The 19,512-nt window shown below is 45.2% G+C and overlaps 1 protein-coding gene across 1 annotated transcript in view; it reads right to left on the bottom strand.

The window, feature by feature from the left end:
- The window catches only part of LOC139466820 (doublecortin domain-containing protein 1-like), a 61,940-nt gene that overhangs the window by 24,889 nt on the left and 17,539 nt on the right, over positions 1-19,512 (bottom strand). The window contains exons 13-25 of the mRNA XM_071248518.1: positions 18,325-18,411; positions 17,991-18,092; positions 13,888-14,062; positions 12,212-12,320; positions 11,413-11,557; positions 9,971-10,102; positions 9,186-9,371; positions 7,285-7,436; positions 6,172-6,295; positions 5,056-5,140; positions 3,882-3,967; positions 1,568-1,708; positions 638-884 (exon numbers count right to left, since the gene is read on the bottom strand). Of these exons, the coding sequence (XP_071104619.1) occupies positions 638-884; positions 1,568-1,708; positions 3,882-3,967; positions 5,056-5,140; positions 6,172-6,295; positions 7,285-7,436; positions 9,186-9,371; positions 9,971-10,102; positions 11,413-11,557; positions 12,212-12,320; positions 13,888-14,062; positions 17,991-18,092; positions 18,325-18,411 (1,771 nt within the window). The remainder of the gene's footprint in view (positions 1-637; positions 885-1,567; positions 1,709-3,881; positions 3,968-5,055; positions 5,141-6,171; positions 6,296-7,284; positions 7,437-9,185; positions 9,372-9,970; positions 10,103-11,412; positions 11,558-12,211; positions 12,321-13,887; positions 14,063-17,990; positions 18,093-18,324; positions 18,412-19,512) is intronic.

Here is a 19,512-nt window from a genome sequence, read left to right as displayed (position 1 = left end):
TACATCACAAAACCTGGAAGTATATCACCAGCGTCACACCACCCTCGATCTCCCACACCACACTCGATCTCCAACACCACCCTCGATCTCCCACACCCCCCTCGATCTCCCACACACCCCTCGATCTCCCACACCACCCTCGATCTACATCACAAAATCTGGAACTATATCACCAGCTAACACACTATTAGGAATGACCATACGAAAGCAATATTACCATCAAACCTAGGATTCGTTAAACTAGCAATTTATGAAACGAGAAACAGCTAACTAATTCAGCTGTCAAACATCATGACCAATGACCGAGAACGATTCAGCGTGGGAGATATTCTAACAGAAATGGTTCAAGGTAACGGTTCAATATTTTGGAGCAGCCTTTTTGGCCCTGATGTTAGAAGTTTGTGATAAACTGTCAAGACAAATGCGTTAGCTGAACCATTCATATTCTGATCATCTTGGAAAATATAAGTCAAAGAGATGGGTTCCCATTGAAGTTTCCTTAAACACAACTTTTATTTACGTATGTGTGAGTTTTCTGGTGAGAGTGTGATCGTTTATACAAAACTGTGTGTCTCATGCTAGGTATGAAACAAGGAAAGATGGGACTCCGCCCAATCAGGGAGACCCCCGTACAAACCTTGAGGGTCCCTCAGAGCAACAAACTGGCGAATCTTGGCCACATCGGTGGAGAGCTGAGACAGCAGGAATCGGCGCTGCTGCTCCGTCTTGTTGAGTTTGGGGTCACTCCACTGCTCCCCGCACGTGACGAACACCAGCTGATCTCGCTGCAGACTCTGGAGGGTGAAGTGTTCCACACCCGTCTCGTCAAACATTCGGCGCGCGGCAAACGGCAGATCCAGAAGTGATGTACAGTGGCCCAGGAACTGCCAACAGTGAGTGAGTGAGTGGGTGAGTGGGTGGGTGTGTGAGTGAGTGTGTGAGTGAGTGAGTGGGTGTGTGAGTGGGTGTGTGAGTGAGTGAGTGAGTGAGTGGGTGTGTGAGTGGGCGAGTGAGTGAGTGAGTGAGTGAGTGAGTGAGTGAGTGAGTGAGTGAGTGAGTGAGTGAGTGAGTGAGTGGGATTGAATGCTGTTATGACCAGCCCTTTACTGCCACAGGAAACCAGTTTTCTGGCAGTAATTCTGTATAAGGTTAGTGATCAAGTGCCTCCAGGACACAAAGACACCGAGCTGCTGTGGTGTCAGGGTTGCTCTGTGATGCACTATTTGATTTTCAAGTATCCATGTCATGACCAGAAGATTAACAGGCTAACATTTCACAACCAATCAGAATGAGGCATCAACATTTTACGACCAATCAGATTGAGGCATCAACATTTTACGACCAATCAGATTGAGGCATCAACATTTTACAACCAATCAGATTGAGGCATCAACATTTTACAACCAATCAGATTGAGGCATCAACATTTTATGACCAATCAGATTGAGGCATCAATATTTTACAACCAATCAGATTGAGGCATCAACATTTTACAACCAATCAGATTGAGGCATCAACATTTTATGACTGATCAGATTAAAGCATCAACTTCTTGACCAGGACTTACCATGAGAAACTCCAGCTCCCTGACGGTGAGGTCGCCAATGGTGACGTCGATGTCAACAGAGTCAGCATGATTCACAGGCGTGTCCTTCTTTCTGCCGCGTCCACCATCCTTCTTGTCCTTCTTGGGGGCCTCCTTCATCATCTGAGTGAGTGAGTGAGTGATGGGCTTTTAATACCACTTTGAAGGGTATTTCAACGATATCAGTGTCAGCTTAAGGTGGGGGAAAACCCAATGTGATGCAAATTGCAATCTCAGTAAAATCAGATCTCAGTTCTCGCTACCGCTAAACAAAGATCTGATGACATCACATAACGGGTCACGTCAGACCGACCTTGCGCGAACTTTGACTGACCAATCGATTGTCCAATCAGATGGCAGCTTTCTCGTGCTTTACGGCACTATTTTCAAATTGGCGTCTACTCTTCAAAACATATTTTGACAAAATTCTCGATTTCAAATTTGAAACCTGAACAAAAGAACATTCGGGAATGGCTAATAGATGGTCTAGATTGTATGGATTCAGTCGTTAAACCCGTAGCTATCGTTCGGAATATCCCGTGTTAAAGTGTTCGAGGTTGTATGATTAGAAATCACATTCCGACTGTCACTTTCATGATCTGGTAAGCAACGCTCTGATTGGTCGGATGAAAGGTCGTTCTGACGTGACCCCTAATGGGACGTCTTCAGATGTTTGTTTAGTGGTTGCGAGAACTAGGGTCTGATTTTAATGAGATTGCGCAAATTGTGGCCTTTTGCCTTTTGGACACAAGCTGCTCCAGACAGACACACAGCAGTCTCTCATCACTCCATGTTTCTACAGGACACAAGGTAAGCATGTTATCACTGTGGAGGACATAATGACCAAGCAAAACAAACAGGGCCCACTTACACAAAGTGATCTTAGCGCTAAGATGATTGTAACTCCCATACTTTAGCAAAGGCTTACAACAGAACTTAGCGCTAAAATCATTTTGTGCAAGTGGGCCCAGGTCTGAAGCAAGAGGAAAATCAAGGGCAGATAACTTTAAATTGGAGACGTTATCTACAGGAGGGTAACACTCATGACGTGCCAGGGACGGTCGTCCATGTATGACATAATGTCAACAAGATAACAATATTCTTTTGTGCATCTACAGAATGAACAGCCACATTAAAAACTCAAACAATTCTTAGTTTGAGATCAATTAGTGGCATAACCGTACGCAACCAACCGGTTGAGGGAGCACAACATTAAACCACAACGTCTGGCAATATGCCCAAGTTTGCTTCCACATCCCGTCAGGCAAGCCTAGTTTAGTCTAGACAGCATCTGAGGTCCAGAGGACAGAACTGGGATAGTATCTGATGCCAGCTTTTATCTAGACAGCACTAACGGCTGTGCAAGGGTCTACAGGCGTCCGGGAGAACGTTTCAGCAACACTAAATTCATGGAAGAACACAAATCTTCATTGTTAAAGGCAACTTGAATGGCGTACGCTACCAGGAGGTATTGTTCCAGATCATGTTCTACCCTTTGTGCAAATGCAGGGACGTAACATCACGATGCAGCTGGATGATGTTCCCCACATGTTGTAACAGACTTGATGAGGTAGCATAATATTGCTGTAATGCCATGACAGGCTGTTTCTCCAGACCTCTCTCCACTGAACATGTCTGGGATGAGATAGTGAGTGAGTGAGTATGGTTTTACGCCGCTTTTAGCAATATTCCAGCAATATCAAGGCGGGGCTTCACACATTGTACCCATGTCGGGAATCGAACCTGGGTCTTCGGCGCGACGAGTGAACGCTTTAACAACTAGGCTACCCAACCGGATGAGATGGAACGATGCCAACAACAGGACCAGAATCAGCCTGTAACGCTCAGAGGGCCCAATCTTTGGTTGACATTCGGAACAACATTCCCCAGGCTGGCTCGCCCGTCACACCCGATTGTTTATAGGGTTGTTACACCACCCCTCACTTCAGTCATGGGGTCATTGTCTCCCATTACCAGGCATGGGTTTGTCAATGAATTTGTTATTACAAGACATTGATCAGACAGATGACCAAATGTTGTTATTTTCAGTAACATTTACACCACTTCACGTGAAGCGCAGTTACTTTTTTTCATTAGTATACTTAAGGTTTGAATTTCGCCGTGATGACAGTGACTGCAGCCCTTGTTTGTCACAGGTGTCAATGTAAAACAAAGTGGGTCACAAATATGGCACTGATCTCATTACAAAATTATCAATATTTTTACATACGGTAGACCTTTTCAGAACAAAACAAACTATCAGAGGTTACAGAGATAACAAGCTTCTATGGCTCACCGTTGTCAAATTGGGCCCGACAATCTGTAGCGCTGTGGTTTTATCTCTCTCCCCATTCTTCATCACCCACAGACGCAGCGGAGCCACTGAAACAATCAACTCGGAACTATAACCTCAGCATCCTGCTGTCCATGCTGCGCATAGATCCTTGTAACCTTTCACCCATGCAGTCAAAACTACAAAGATGACATACAATTATAACACATCAGTTTGTTGTTTCACACTGCACTCATCAATATCTCACCTATATGACGCGGTCTGTAATTAATCGAGCCTTGACCAGACAATCTAGTGATTGACATCATGAGCTTCTGTCTAAGCAATTGGAACAAGATGACATGCTTCAACCAAGTCAGCGAGCCTGACCACGTTATTCACCTCTAATGACAAGCATGGATTGCTGAAGACCTATTGTAACACGGATGTTCACAGGGGGAGACGAGCTTGGGTTGCTGAGGCCAGTTGATAACAGTATCTCATCAAGCTTCTCGATTTTTTTTTTTCTCAATGTACTAATTCCAATATTTTCTTCAAGCAAAGAAGTCTCTATATGGCTGAAATAATGCTCACTTACTTCAAGCAAAGAATAATGATACAATGAATAGGTGTCCCCATTCACTGATTCACTGATTCAATGATGCATCGATGCATCAATAATTTACACCTGACCACACAAAGGTGCATACACAAACCCATGCATCAATTCATGTTGTAATTCTGTATCCATTTTAAAAAAGTAATATTTACACAGTAAATACCAGACCCGATACGATCTCAGACTACTTCGCTGACAATCATGAAACAATAGGCAGTATCAGAACAGGACAATATTACCCAAACATGGGTGCTTAACATAAATACCCTCCTGTCACCTGTCATGATGTACCTTGTGATAAGCCACAATATGCCTTCCTCATGTACCTTGTGATAAGCCATATCACAAGGTACATGAGATAGGCATATCACAAGGTACATGAGATAGGCATATTACAAGGTACAGGAGATAGGCATATCACAAAGTACATGAGATAGGCATATCACAAGGTACATGAGATAGGCATATCACAAGATACATGAGATAGGCATATCACAAGATACAGGAGTCTAGCCTATTGTGATTACAGAGACACATTCCAGTGATAACAAGATGGCAACAGTGCTGGAGAGCCCTTACCTCCTGTGAGGCCAGACTTCTTGTCGGACTTGTGTAGCGGCGGGGCGTGCGGCATCAAGTAGCCCTCCATCGGCCAGTCATATCTCTGTAAACATAAAACAGTCATAGAAAATCTTCAGGAGTCTCAGCACAAATTCTTTAGCTTTAACAAACCTCCTGCAAGTTCAAGTAGAACTGACAAGTGTCTCCTGAAGCCCTGGGTACCTCCTGATTGACTTACCTGACAGAACACAGGGATAGAGAAAAGATCTGAACTTCAGTGCATTTGGCAGGTTATTTGTGAAATGACGTCGCTTTGTTCAAAATTTTGTTTGAGTTTGCTTTTACACATTATATTTTCTTAAAGTCAAAGGTATTTTAACATTGCCTTCAATACATCTAAGTAGAAAGAAGACGAAAGCCCTTTCTTCTTTTTTGGCCATGTTATCAGAAAAATATACGTCATCTCTGAAGTCATGACCACAATAACAGAATGTGGGAAATGTTTGATTCCAATTTGGGAATTGTTTTTGGCAAGCAGTGTTTGAAATAGACTGGCCCGAAGGCCCAAAGGCCCGAGGCCGACAGATTTGTTCTTGGGCTGACAGTTTTTTATTTCAGCAGGCCCTTACGGCCTGCAGTTTTTTAAGTAATTATTTGTTAAGCATTATTTAAGTAATGTGATAAACAGAACTTTGATATTTATAAATAGTAGGATTAGACTTTTTAAATGGTGTATGATGTAGTCGCAAAGATGTTTTACAAACTGATAATTTCCTTGATAAATGTAGGCTTCATGTATGAGCCCAGAGTCTCTGAAAACTCGGTGTGATAGCTGTAAAAGCCTCTGGTTGACTGGTTGTGTTTTGTAATTTATATTGCAGGTGTATGTCTCCCTGCTTCAGCTCAAATGTTAGGGTCTACGGTGTTTCCACTGGGTCTACGGTGTTTCCACTGGGCCTACAGTTTTTGAAACATGCTGGCTCTCAGTTTACTCTGCTGCGTTTAAGACACTATTAGCATGACATTTGCTGCAGAAAAGTGATGGGTTTTGTATGACTATAACATAGTGAGTTACCTCATTGAGCTCTCCTTCTGTAGTGATGGGCCTTGTGTGACTATAAAACAGTGAGTTACCTCATTGAGCTCTCCTTCCGTAGTGATGGGCCACGAGTAAGCCAGCTTGTGCCACTCAGAGTTTCTAGCCTGTGTGTACTTCCACTGTCCCAGGTTGTCAAACTTTTCCTGCTTCAGACCAAACCTGTAAAACAGTGGTCAGCTTCAGTACAACAGGCAGGGGAAGAATCATTCGTAGCGATTTGAACCTCGGCCATCAGCATCACAAGCCAAGGAACTACCAACTAGGCTCACTCCGACGTAGTTTATCCTGAACCCACAGGGAGACAAGCGTGAGGTACAGGGGACCTAGTTTATCCTGAACCAACAGAGAGATAAGGGTGAGGTACTGGGGACCTAGGTTATCCCGAACCCATAGAGAGACAAGGGTGAGGTACTGGGGACCTAGTTTATCCTGAACCCACAGAGAGACAAGGGTGAGGTACTGGGGACCTAGTTTATCCTGAACCCACAGAGAGACAAGGGCGAGGTACTGGGGACCTAGTTTATCCTGACCCACAGAGAGACAAGGGTGAGGTACTGGGGACCTAGTTTATCCTGACCCACAGAGAGACAAGGGTGAGGTACTGGGGACCTAGTTTATCCTGACCCACAGAGAGACAAGGGTGAGGTACTGGGGACCTAGTTTATCCTGAACCCACAGAGAGACAAGGGTGAGGTACTGGGGACCTAGTTTATCCTGAACCAACAGAGAGATAAGGGTGAGGTTGGGGACCTAGGTTATCCTGAACCCACAGAGAGAGAGGGGTGAGGTTGGGGACCTAGTTTATCCTGAACCCACAGAGAGACAAGGGTGAGGTACTGGGGACCTAGTTTATCCCGAACCCACAGAGAGACAAGGGTGAGGTACTGGGGACCTAGTTTATCCTGAACCCACAGAGAGACAAGGGTGAGGTACTGGGGACCTAGTTTATCCCGAACCCACAGAGAGACAAGGGTGAGGTACTGGGGACCTAGTTTATCCTGAACCCACAGAGAGACAAGGGTGAGGTACTGGGGACCTAGTTTATCCTGAACCCACAGAGAGACAAGGGTGAGGTACTGGGGACCTAGTTTATCCCGAACCCATGGTAACTACAGAAGCCAAAGATGTTGTTTATCTGTGACACCCACCTCTGACAGGAGCCCTCCTTCCGTGACTTGGGTTCCGACACGATGAGATACACGCGGACTCCGGACTTGCTGCCCTCTGGGGGATTCTCCGTATACGACTCGTCATCTCCAAACTTGTTGCCGAGATAGGTCAGCACTTTGTCGGGACATGCCTAGAAACGAAAACACGGATATATTCAAATGTGTCAATCATGTGACATGAAGAAGTTTATTGATCACACCAGACTGGAGCATCAGAATAATCATTCATCAGAACTAACAGTCTAACTGATCTGGGAGGAGTTATGAATGAAGATGTTGATTGATTAGGAATGTTTTATTGGTTCCCTAACCCGATGTTACAATTGACTGAAACTTAATAATTGTTTCAACTATAAACTTGTAGTGTGGTATTGTTGACAGAGAGGTGTCTTGTAGTGTTGTGTTGTTGACAGAGTGGTGTCTTGTTGTGTTGTTGACAGAGAGGTGTCTTGTTGTGTTGTATTATGTTGTGGTAGTGCAGAGAGATGTGTTTGTTTGTTTGCTGTTCACAGGGGGCGGCAAGCATGGGTTGCTGAAGGCCAATTCTAACCTGGATGTTCACAGGGGCGGCAAGCATGGGTTGCTGAAGGCCAATTCTAACCTGGATGTTCACAGGGGCGGCAAGCATGGGTTGCTGAAGGCCAATTCTAACCTGGATGTTCACAGGGGCGGCAAGCATGGGTTGCTGAAGGCCAATTCTAACCTGGATGTTCACAGGGGCGGCAAGCACGGGTTGCTGAAGGCCAGTTCTAACCTGGATGTTCACAGGAGGAGACAAGCATGGGTTGCTGAAGGCCAATTCTAACCTGGATGTTCACAGGGGGCGGCAACCATGGGTTCATGAAGGCCAATTCTAACTCAGATGTTCACAGGAGCGGCAAGCATGGGTTGCTGAAGGCCAATTCTAACCCGGATGTTCACAGGGGGCGGCAACCATGGGTTCATGAAGGCCAATTCTAACTCAGATGTTCACAGGGGCGGCAAGCATGGGTTGCTGAAGGCCAATTCTAACCTGGATGTTCACAGGCGGAGACAAGCATGGGTTGCTGAAGGCCAATTCTAACCTGGATGTTCACAGGAGGAGACAAGCATGGGTTGCTGAAGGCCAATTCTAACCCGGATTTTCACAGGAGGAGACATGAATGGGTTGCTGAAGGCCTTTTGTAACCCTGATGTTCATGAGGACAGAGTCATGTGTATCAGTGTTGTAGCATAACAGTGAGTTGTGTCTTGTGGTGTTGTGTTGTGTTCTTCGACAGATGTGTTGTAGTATACCTGAGAGGTGTTGTACATCATATTATGTCATGTTGTATCATATTGTGTCAGGGCATGTTATATTACTGTGTTGCATCATATTGTGTCATTTCATGGCATACTGTGTCATGCTGTGTCATGTCATGACATATTGTGTCTTGCTCTGGCATATTGTGTTATGTCATATTGTTTCTTTCTGTTTGTGTCATGTCATGTTATGTTGTGTCATATGGTGTCATGTCATGCCAGATTGTGTTATGTGATATTGTGCTGTGTCTTATTGTGTCATGTCATTGCATGTGATATTGTGTTGTGTCATATGTCATGTTGTGTCATATGGTGTCATGTCATGCCAGATTGTGTCATGTGATATTGTGCTGTGTCATACTGTGTCATGTCATTGCATGTCATATTGTGTTGTGTCATATCATGTCATGTTGTGTCATATGGTGTCATGTCATGTCATGTCCTATTGTGTTGTGTCATGTGATATTGTGCTGTGTCATATTGTGTCATGTCATTGCATGTCATATTGTGTTGTGTCATATCATGTCATGTTGTGTCATATGGTGTCATGTCATGTCATGTCCTATTGTGTTGTGTCATGTGATACAGAAGACACTCACCACAGATGCGATGGTGGCGTCCGTCGTAAACCTCCACATCTGGTTGGGGTTCTGTGCCATCTTCTTCTGCAGTGTGACGACCTGTCCCTCCATCTCCGCGTCTCGGTCAAAGAAGCGTCCCTTGACCGTCGTGTCGGACACACCCAGACACAGCTGAGGCATGAACTTACATATGATGTAGCCGGACTGTCGGGACAACAATGTAGATATCACAACAATGTACCTATATTAGGTAGGTTCATATGTAAAACTATAAGCAATGAAATATTTAAACAATTAAACCAATGTTAACATTAAATCAAAGAAGATATGACACAGCCCCAAATCATGCCCGACTCAATCATCCCTATGAGAAGAGGAACTTTTATGTTCAGACAGAGAATTTTCATTTTTTCTGCACTTTAATCCACTTGTTGTTAATGTGAAGACTTATTACATCTGATATTCCAGTGCACAATTTGTGGAACACCGCACCTGTAACCTGCATACAGGCCCCTTACTGTACATTCAACATATCAAAGTAGATCTGTCAGTTCACTTGCCCCTTGCTAACAGAATAACCACACTGTCATGCAGAAATCTCAATTATCTTTCACGAATAAATGAATGGACCAAGCAAACCCTTATAGGTGATAAACATCCAGCCAGACACTGCTGACCTACATCCACTCACCCACCTACCACTGACAGTGCATGATTGACAGGCCTACAAATTGTGTACATGGACAGATTTAAAATATAACATTGTGACTCGTTCTGAGCGAGTGGTTGTCAAGGTAACGGACCTGTGTGATGACCCATGTCTGCAGTTCCTTCCTGCGACGGACTTCACTCTCCGCCGGGCGCTTGTCATCGGGACGCAGACGGAACTTCTCATTGACAACAAGCTCTGGGTACAGCGCCAGGTCCTTGCGTTTCTGTAACAGACAGGGCATGATTATCTTGTACAAGTCATTCTGATCTCAGGGCGCAATTCTCAATATGATTCATCTCCCAACAAACTATACTGCCAACCAATAAAAAAATGGCAAATTTGTCCATTAACTTTTAACCTTTAAAACCATCAGAGCATGATTTGTAGAATTTTCCTATTCGGAATATTCTATAAGTAATACGTTACCACTGTTATACCGAGGCTGTTGTCTCCCACAACTGCTGCTATAGCGAAATCTACCACAGAGATCTCAATTACCTCATGCAGCTTGGAGTCCACAAGTTTCGACAACAATGCGGCGACGGAATCCCCAGACAGCCCGAGGGCCGCAAGGGGATCCGCCGCAGCCGAGGAGGTGGTACCCGCACGGGGACCCCGACAGGACGAACCGGCCACCACAGGGGTGGAGACGGACTGTACGTACAGCCGGTACCGCTCAAACTCTGCAGGCCCCAGACCTTCGCACAGGGTGCACCGGGTGTCCCCGCAAGGAACCCTGCACCGCGGGCAACGATCGTGGGGATCCCAGTTGTGGGAGACAACAGCCTCGGTATAACAGTGGTAACGTATTACTTAATGTAATTTTCCTGTACATCACCCATCGCAGATCAATTTTTAAGATTGTAGACAAACTGAAGGTCTAAAATTAATCCAAAAGGAGAGCTCCGCTGGGACACGTCCTAGCTGTGCTGCGACAAGCAGTGATGTAAAGATGACCTTAGACGTCATCAAGGTCACAGGACAGCAACGGAAGGCCACTGATTGGGACTTGAGAACAACATTTTATTTCTTCACCCAGGACCTTCGCAGCGCTGTCCTTCTAGTTGTCGTAAGTAAGCAGTGAATGCATTAAGGACTAATGCAGGATAAGTAAAAAACACATGTTTTAGTGTGTTCAGGAGGGTTAGTTCTCAAAATGTCTCAGAAGTGTTTTTGAAACCTTCAGCCCATCTAACCATAGGACAAGTTAAGAAATCAATTCCCATCCTACACTGAAGTCAGTGCCATGTCCCATGTCTCATGCCAAATGTGAGTGAGTGAGTTGGGTTTAACGCCACATATAACAGTATTCCAGTTATATCACGGTGTGTCAGCTTAATGTGGGAGGAAAGCCCGAAGTAATCATGCTAAATGTGAAGATTATGTTCAAATCACATAATACTAAAAAGTATCACATAAGTTCATCCCAAAAATTACCTGTGGCAAAATTGATTTTCTTGAACAACAGCAGAAACCAATATATCACCAGTGTCATGAACAGCATAGAAACAAAAACACCAGCAGCACCCTGACCTTATGTAGCAGGTAGAAGCCTCGTTCATCGACCTCCGCACACTCCGTCATCCACTTCATCTTGTCCGGGTCCTGCATCATCAGATCAGCCATGGCAGACTCGTACATCACTGGGAAGCCGATGGTCGCATCCCACTGACCATGTCTGAAGGAGAAACACAGAGTTGTACTATCTACCATACAACAACAGATGCTATCATACATCCTACAAGGATTAACTTAGAAGAAACTACTTTCACTACAACTACGGATGCTTCCATACATCCTACAAGTATTAACTTGGAAAATACTACTTTCATTACAACTACAGATGCTATCATACAACTTAACAAGTATTAACTTGGAAAATACTAACTTTCTTACAACTACAGATTCTTGTAGGATGTATGAAAGCATTTGTAGTTGTAAAAATACTACTTTCATTACAACTACAGATGATTTCATACATCCTACAAGTATTAACTTGGAAAATACTACTTTCCTTACAACAACAGATGCTATCATACAACTTACAAGTATTAACTTAGAATATACTACTTTCCTTATTTTGCCACAAGTTCTACCTTTTGTTTTGTTTGTTGTTTAACGCCACACTAAGCAAAATTCCAGCTACATGATGGCAGTCTAAATAATTGAGTCTGGACCAGACAATCTAATGAATGACATCATGACCGTCATTCTACACATTTGGGATAAAATGACAAGCATCAAACAAGTCAGTGAGCCTGAACGTCCGATCGCGTTAGTCGTCTCTTATGACCAGTTCTAACCCTGATCTTCTCAGGGATGCTCTACGTACTCGTCAGTGGCCTGGGCGTCTTCCTGCATCAGTGGTTCACGCACCACATGAGTGGCTCCCTCGATCTCCAGCTTGGTGGCTTTGTCGAAGAAAAGCTCCACACAGTAGGCTGCAAATATGACAACAACTTGCAATACATGAAAAACAAACATGAAATACCAAAGACAGCGAATCGCGGCGCCTTAGACGACTGGGCCACCCGTGCCCCCTCATTGACTGGAAGTGATAGGGCCATAGACCATATATAATCAGGTGGTCATAGTTCAAGACAAGTGGCACTATCAAGCCATTGTGCCGTTCTGCTAACCTTTGAAGTTACAAATCTATGATGACACATGATGTTAAAGGAGTTTCACAGTAGCTGCTTATGGCTTGAATGGCTCATGGAATAATTCACAAGAGCAAGAAGGTGATAACTGCGGCAATCCCCATAATTGCAGCCAGACAAACCAGTGGTTATATTATGATTAAAGTCCAATGCCCTCATTGTGCAATGAAACAAATAACTGAGGCAGATCCAATAGCCACTTGTCTACTGCTAATTACCATTTGCCTACTGCTAATCACCATTTGTCTACTGCTAATCACCATGTCTACTGCTAATCACCATTTGTCCAGTGCTAATTACCATTTGCCTACTGCTAATCACCATTTGTCTACTGCTAATTACTATTGTCCAGTGCTAATTACCATTTGCCTACTGCTAATCACCATTTGTCTACTGCTAATTACTATTGTCCAGTGCTAATTACCATTTGCCTACTGCTAATTACCATTACCATTTGCCTACTGCTAATTACCATTTGTCCACTGCTAATTACCATTTGCTTACTGCTAATTACCATTTGTCCACTGCTAATCACCATTTGTCTACTGCTAATTACCATTTGCCTACTGCTAATCACCATTTGTCTACTGCTAATTACCTTTTGTTCACTGCTAATCACCATTTGTCCACTGCTAATTATCATTTGTCAACTGCTAATCACCATTTGCCTACTGCTAATTACCATTTGTCCACTGCTAATTACCATTTGTCCACTGCTAATTACCATTTGCTTACGGCTAATTAACATTTGTCCACTGCTAATCACAATTTGTCTACTGCTAATCACCATGTCTACTGCTAATTACCACTTGTCCACTGCTAATCACCATTTGTCCACTGCTAATCACCATTTGTCTACTGCTCATTACCATTTGCTTACTGCTAATTACCATTTGCTTACTACTAATTACCATTTGTCCACTGCTAATTACCATTTGCTTACTGCTAATTACCATTTGCTTACTACTAATTACCATTTGTCCACTGCTAATTACCATTTGCTTACTGCTAATTACCATTTGTCCACTGCTAATCACCATTTGTCTACTGCTAATCACCATGTCTACTGCTAATCACCACTTGTCCACTGCTAATCACCATTTGTCCACTAATGGTACAATGTGTGAAGCACATTACTCAGTGTCTCCTACTGTCATATTGCTGGAATATTGCTAAAAGCGGCGTAAAACCATACTCACTCACTCATAATAAAGAAATTGACATTCCTACATTCTCTCTCTTATGATTAAACATAATCGCTTCTTATAACAAACAATAGAATGCTTGGGACCTATTCTTGGTCAGATGGTGTTTGGGGTTTGAGGTTTTGGCGATATGCGGTACTCACTGAAGGGGCAGATGAAGGCCTCGCCATACGACACCCACACCTCCTGCTCAGACTCCAGAGCCAATACATTGGTGATCTCGCGACCGTACTTGTCGTACAGCTTTTGAGCGACGGCATTCAGTTTGGGGTTGACTCCCCCCGATGACCAGTACCCTGTCGACAGCTCATCCAGCAACTGTAGGCATCAGTAGATACATGTAAACATTCATACAGTCCTCAAACTGAAATCACTGATTCTATCAATATCAACTGATCTGCAAAGACATCCATGAGTCTGAACAGCAACTCATTCTAAAAATGTCAATTCTATTGTTTTTTTAAATAAAACATTATCAACTGACCTGTATAGATATTGATAAAACCAGTAGCCTGTGGATAGATCATCCAGCTGATGTAGGAAGTAAATGCAGCACTCTTAAAATTTCCCCAGAGATGGTTAGCTGATCCTAAGACTCTGACTACTGACGCAGATGGATGCTTATAAATCACCAGATCCATTCTACCACCTCTCAGGACAAGTAGCCAGACCTCCAGATCCATTCTACTGCCTTTCAGGGCAAGTAGCCAGACCACCAGATCCATTCTACTGCCTCTCAGGACAAGTAGCCAGACCACCAGATCCATTCTACTGCCTCTCAGGACAAGTAGCCAGACCTCCAGATCCATTCTACTGCCTCTCAGGACAAGTAGCCAGACACCAGATCCAATCTACTGCCTTTCAGGACAAGCAGCCAGACCACCAGATCCATTCTACTGCCTTTCAGGACAAGCAGCCAGACCACCAGATCCATTCTACCACCTTTCAGGACAAGCAGCCAGACCAACAGATCCATTCTACTGCCTTTCAGGACAAGTAGCCAGACCTCCAGATCCATTCTACTGCCTCTCAGGACAAGTAGCCAGACCTCCAGATCCAATCTACTGCCTTTCAGGACAAGCAGCCAGACCACCAGATCCATTCTACCACCTTTCAGGACAAGCAGCCAGACCACCAGATCAATTCTACTGCCTTTCAGGACAAGCAGCCAGACCACCAGATCCATTCTAATGCCTTTCAGGACAAGCAGCCTGACCACCAGATCCATTCTACTGCCTTTCAGGACAAGCAGCCAGACACCAGATCCATTCTACCGCCTTTCAGGACAAGCAGCCAGGCCACCAGATCCATTCTACTGCCTTTCAGGACAAGCAGCCAGACCACCAGATCCAATCTACCACCTTTCAGGACAAGTAGCCAGACCACCAGATTCAATCTACCACCTTTCAGGACAAGCAGCCAGACACCAGATCCATTCTACCGCCTTTCAGGACAAGCAGTCTGACCACCAGATCCATTCTACTGCCTTTCAGGACAAGCAGCCAGACCACCAGATCCATTCTACTGCCTTTCAGGACAAGCAGCCAGACACCAGATCCATTCTACTGCCTTTCAGGACAAGCAGTCTGACCACCAGATCAATTCTACCGCCTTTCAGGACAAGCAGCCAGACACCAGATCCATTCTACTGTCTTTCAGGACAAGCAGCCAGACACCAGATCCATTCTACCACCTTTCAGGACAAGCAGCCAGACCACCAGATCCATTCTACTGCCTTTCAGGACAAGCAGCCAGACACCAGATCCATTCTACTGCCTTTCAGGACAAGCAGCCAGACACCAGATCCATTCTACCACCTTTCAGGACAAGCAGCCAGACACCAGATCCATTCTACCGCCTTTCAGGACAAGCAGCCAGGCCACCAGATCCATTCTACTGCCTTTCAGGACAAGCAGCCAGACCACCAGATCCAATCTACCACCTTTCAGGACAAGTAGCCAGGCCACCAGATTCAATCTACCACCTTTCAGGACAAGCAGCCAGACACCAGATCCATTCTACCGCCTTTCAGGACAAGCAGTCTGACCACCAGATCCATTCTACTGCCTTTCAGGACAAGCAGCCAGACCACCAGATCCATTCTACCACCTTTCAGGACAAGCAGCCAGACCACCAGATCCATTCTACTGTCTTTCAGGACAAGCAGTCTGACCACCAGATCCATTCTACCACCTTTCAGGACAAGCAGTCTGACCTCCAGATCCATTCTACCACCTTTCAGGACAAGCAGTCTGACCACCAGATCCATTCTACCACCTTTCAGGACAAGCAGCCAGACCACCAGATCCATTCTACTGCCTTTCAGGACAAGCAGCCAGACACCAGATCCATTCTACTGCCTTTCAGGACAAGCAGTCTGACCACCAGATCCATTCTACCACCTTCAGGACAAGCAGCCAGACCACCAGATCCATTCTACTGCCTTTCAGGACAAGCAGCCAGACCACCAGATCCATTCTACCACCTTTCAGGACAAGCAGTCTGACCTCCAGATCCATTCTACCACCTTTCAGGACAAGCAGTCTGACCTCCAGATCCATTCTACCACCTTTCAGGACAAGCAGTCTGACCACCAGATCCATTCTACCACCTTTCAGGACAAGCAGCCAGACACCAGATCCATTCTACCGCCTTTCAGGACAAGCAGTCTGACCACCAGATCCATTCTACTGCCTTTCAGGACAAGCAGCCAGACCACCAGATCCATTCTACCGCCTTTCAGGACAAGCAGTCTGACCTCCAGATCCATTCTACTGCCTTTCAGGACAAGCAGCCAGACCACCAGATCCATTCTACTGCCTTTCAGGACAAGCAGCCAGACACCAGATCCATTCTACTGCCTTTCAGGACAAGCAGTCTGACCACGAGATCAATTCTACCGCCTTTCGGGACAAGCAGCCAGACCACCAGATCCATTCTACCACCTTTCAGGACAAGCAGCCAGACACCAGATCCATTCTACCACCTTTCAGGACAAGCAGCCAGACACCAGATCCATTCTACCACCTTTCAGGACAAGCAGCCAGACCACCAGATCCATTCTACTGCCTTTCAGGACAAGCAGCCAGACACCAGATCCATTCTACTGCCTTTCAGGACAAGCAGCCAGACCACCAGATCCATTCTACCACCTTTCAGGACAAGCAGCCAGACACCAGATCCATTCTACTGCCTTTCAGGACAAGCAGCCAGACCACCAGATCCATTCTACCACCTTTCAGGACAAGCAGCCAGACCACCAGATCCATTATACTGCCTTTCAGGACAAGCAGCCAGACACCAGATCCATTCTACTGCCTTTCAGGACAAGCAGCCAGACACCAGATCCATTCTACTGTCTTTCAGGACAAGCAGCCAGACCACCAGATCCATTCTACTGCCTTTCAGGACAAGCAGCCAGACCACCAGATCCATTCTACCACCTTTCAGGACAAGCAGCCAGACACCAGATCCATTCTACCGCCTTTCAGGACAAGCAGCCAGACCACCAGATCCATTCTACCGCCTTTCAGGACAAGCAGCCAGACCACCAGATCCATTCTACTGCCTTTCAGGACAAGCAGTCTGACCACCAGATCCATTCTACTGCCTTTCAGGACAAGCAGTCTGACCACCAGATCCATTCTACCGCCTTTCAGGACAAGCAGCCAGACCACCAGATCCATTCTACTGCCTTTCAGGACAAGCAGCCAGAAACCAGATCCATTCTACTGCCTTTCAGGACAAGCAGCCAGACCACCAGATCCATTCTACCACCTTTCAGGACAAGCAGCCAGACACCAGATCCATTCTACTGCCTTTCAGGACAAGCAGCCAGACACCAGATCCATTCTACTGCCTTTCAGGACAAGCAGCCAGACCACCAGATCCATTCTACTGCCTTTCAGGACAAGCAGCCAGACACCAGATCCATTCTACTGCCTTTCAGGACAAGCAGCCAGACCACCAGATCCATTCTACTGCCTTTCAGGACAAGCAGCCAGACACCAGATCCATTCTACTGCCTTTCAGGACAAGCAGCCAGACCACCAGATCCATTCTACCACCTTTCAGGACAAGCAGCCAGGCCACCAGATTCAATCTACCGCCTTTCAGGACAAGCAGGCCCATGGAGCTAATACTGTTTATATAACTACTGTTGCAACAGCTCACCTCTGGACCAGTAGACCTTGATTCACTGTAACAGTATGCTTCCATGCTGTCAGGTATGCTGAGTTGAACTTACCCGGGCCATGAGTTTAGGGCGGTCGTGTCCAATCCCCTTCAACGCCCCTCTCAGGTTGAAGAAGAAGTTCTGCGCTCCTTCAGACATGCCGTTCTCGTACACCTGTTACCATGGTCACAAGAGATAATGCCAGTGAGAATATGTAGCTTGAAAACCTATACAGGAAAACATGTGTACAATCTTCCACTGACTGGAGTTTGGCCTGTGTGCATTTTATACTGTGTGAACAATATGGAGGGTGTTGAGTTCTGGTTACTTATTTAATTTAATTTGCTGGTTTGTTTGTAATCATGGTAATAATCGATTCCGGACCAGACAATCCAGTGACACTGACCTTGAGTTTGAGTCCCTTGGTGCCGAGCAGCCTGTCGTCAACATTCAGTTCCTGTATGTGCGCCATTTTGTACATCGCTCCCATGGCCTGAAGCAAAATAGGATGGATTAGTGAACAAGCCTGTGCCAACCTTGGATGGATTAGTGAACAACTCTCCCAAACCAACATAGGGTGGATTAGTGAACAACTCTCCCAAATCAACATAGGGTGGATTAGTGAACAACTCTTCCAAATCAACATAGGGCGGATTAGTGAACAACTCTCCCAAACCAACATAGGGTGGATTAGCGAACCCCTGGTCTGTAATAAAGCTGCGCTATTTTATCACTGTGGATATTCTATACAATCTGTCATTTCTGAGCATCATGGCATCTACACCCAAAAGGGTGTACTGTGGAAGATATACTTGTCTTTACAGATGGTTTTCTTTTGCAAAGATGAACATTTCTGAATCTAGGTGGGGAGAAATAAAGCTGAATGACATCTGAATGACAGAGAAACTGTATTGTTACACAGTAAACTCTAACTTGATCTGTGGATGTTACGTAGTGTCCAGAGTTACGTAGTGTCCAGAGTTACGTAGTGTCCAGAGTTACGTCGTGTCCAGAGTAATGTAGTGTCCAGAATTACATGTTGTCCAGAGTTACGTAGTGTCCAGAGTTACGTAGTGTTCAGAGTTACGTAGTGTCCAGAGTTACGTGGTGTCCAGAGTAATGTAGTGTCCAGAGTTACATGTTGTCCAGAGTGACGTAGTGTTAAGAGTTACGTAGTGTCCAGAGTTACGTAGTGTCCAGAGTTACATAGTGTCTAGACGTACGTGGTGTCCAGAGTTACGTGGTGTCCAGAGTTATGTAGTGTCCAGAGTTACGTGGTGTCCAGAGTTATGTAGTGTCCAGAGTTATGTGGTGTCCAGAGTTATGTAGTGTTTAGAATTACGTGGTGTAAAGAGTTACGTAGTGTCCAGAGTTACGTGGTGTCCAGAGTTATGTAGTGTCCAGAGTTACGTGGTGTCCAGAGTTATGTAGTGTCCAGAGTTATGTGGTGTTCAGAGTTATGTAGTGTTTAGAGTTACGTGGTGTAAAGAGTTACGTAGTGTCCAGAGTTACGTGGTGTCCAGAGTTATGTGGTGTCCAGAGTTACGTGGTGTCCAGAGTTACGTGGTGTCCAGAGTTACGTGGTGTCCAGAGT

Source organism: Haliotis cracherodii, unplaced genomic scaffold, assembly GCF_022045235.1.
Source record: "Haliotis cracherodii isolate W230 unplaced genomic scaffold, xgHalCrac1.p SCAF_19, whole genome shotgun sequence".
Lineage (NCBI taxonomy): Eukaryota > Metazoa > Mollusca > Gastropoda > Lepetellida > Haliotidae > Haliotis > Haliotis cracherodii.
Note: the sequence above shows the minus strand (reverse complement) of the source record. Positions and strands in the feature narration are given on the sequence as shown.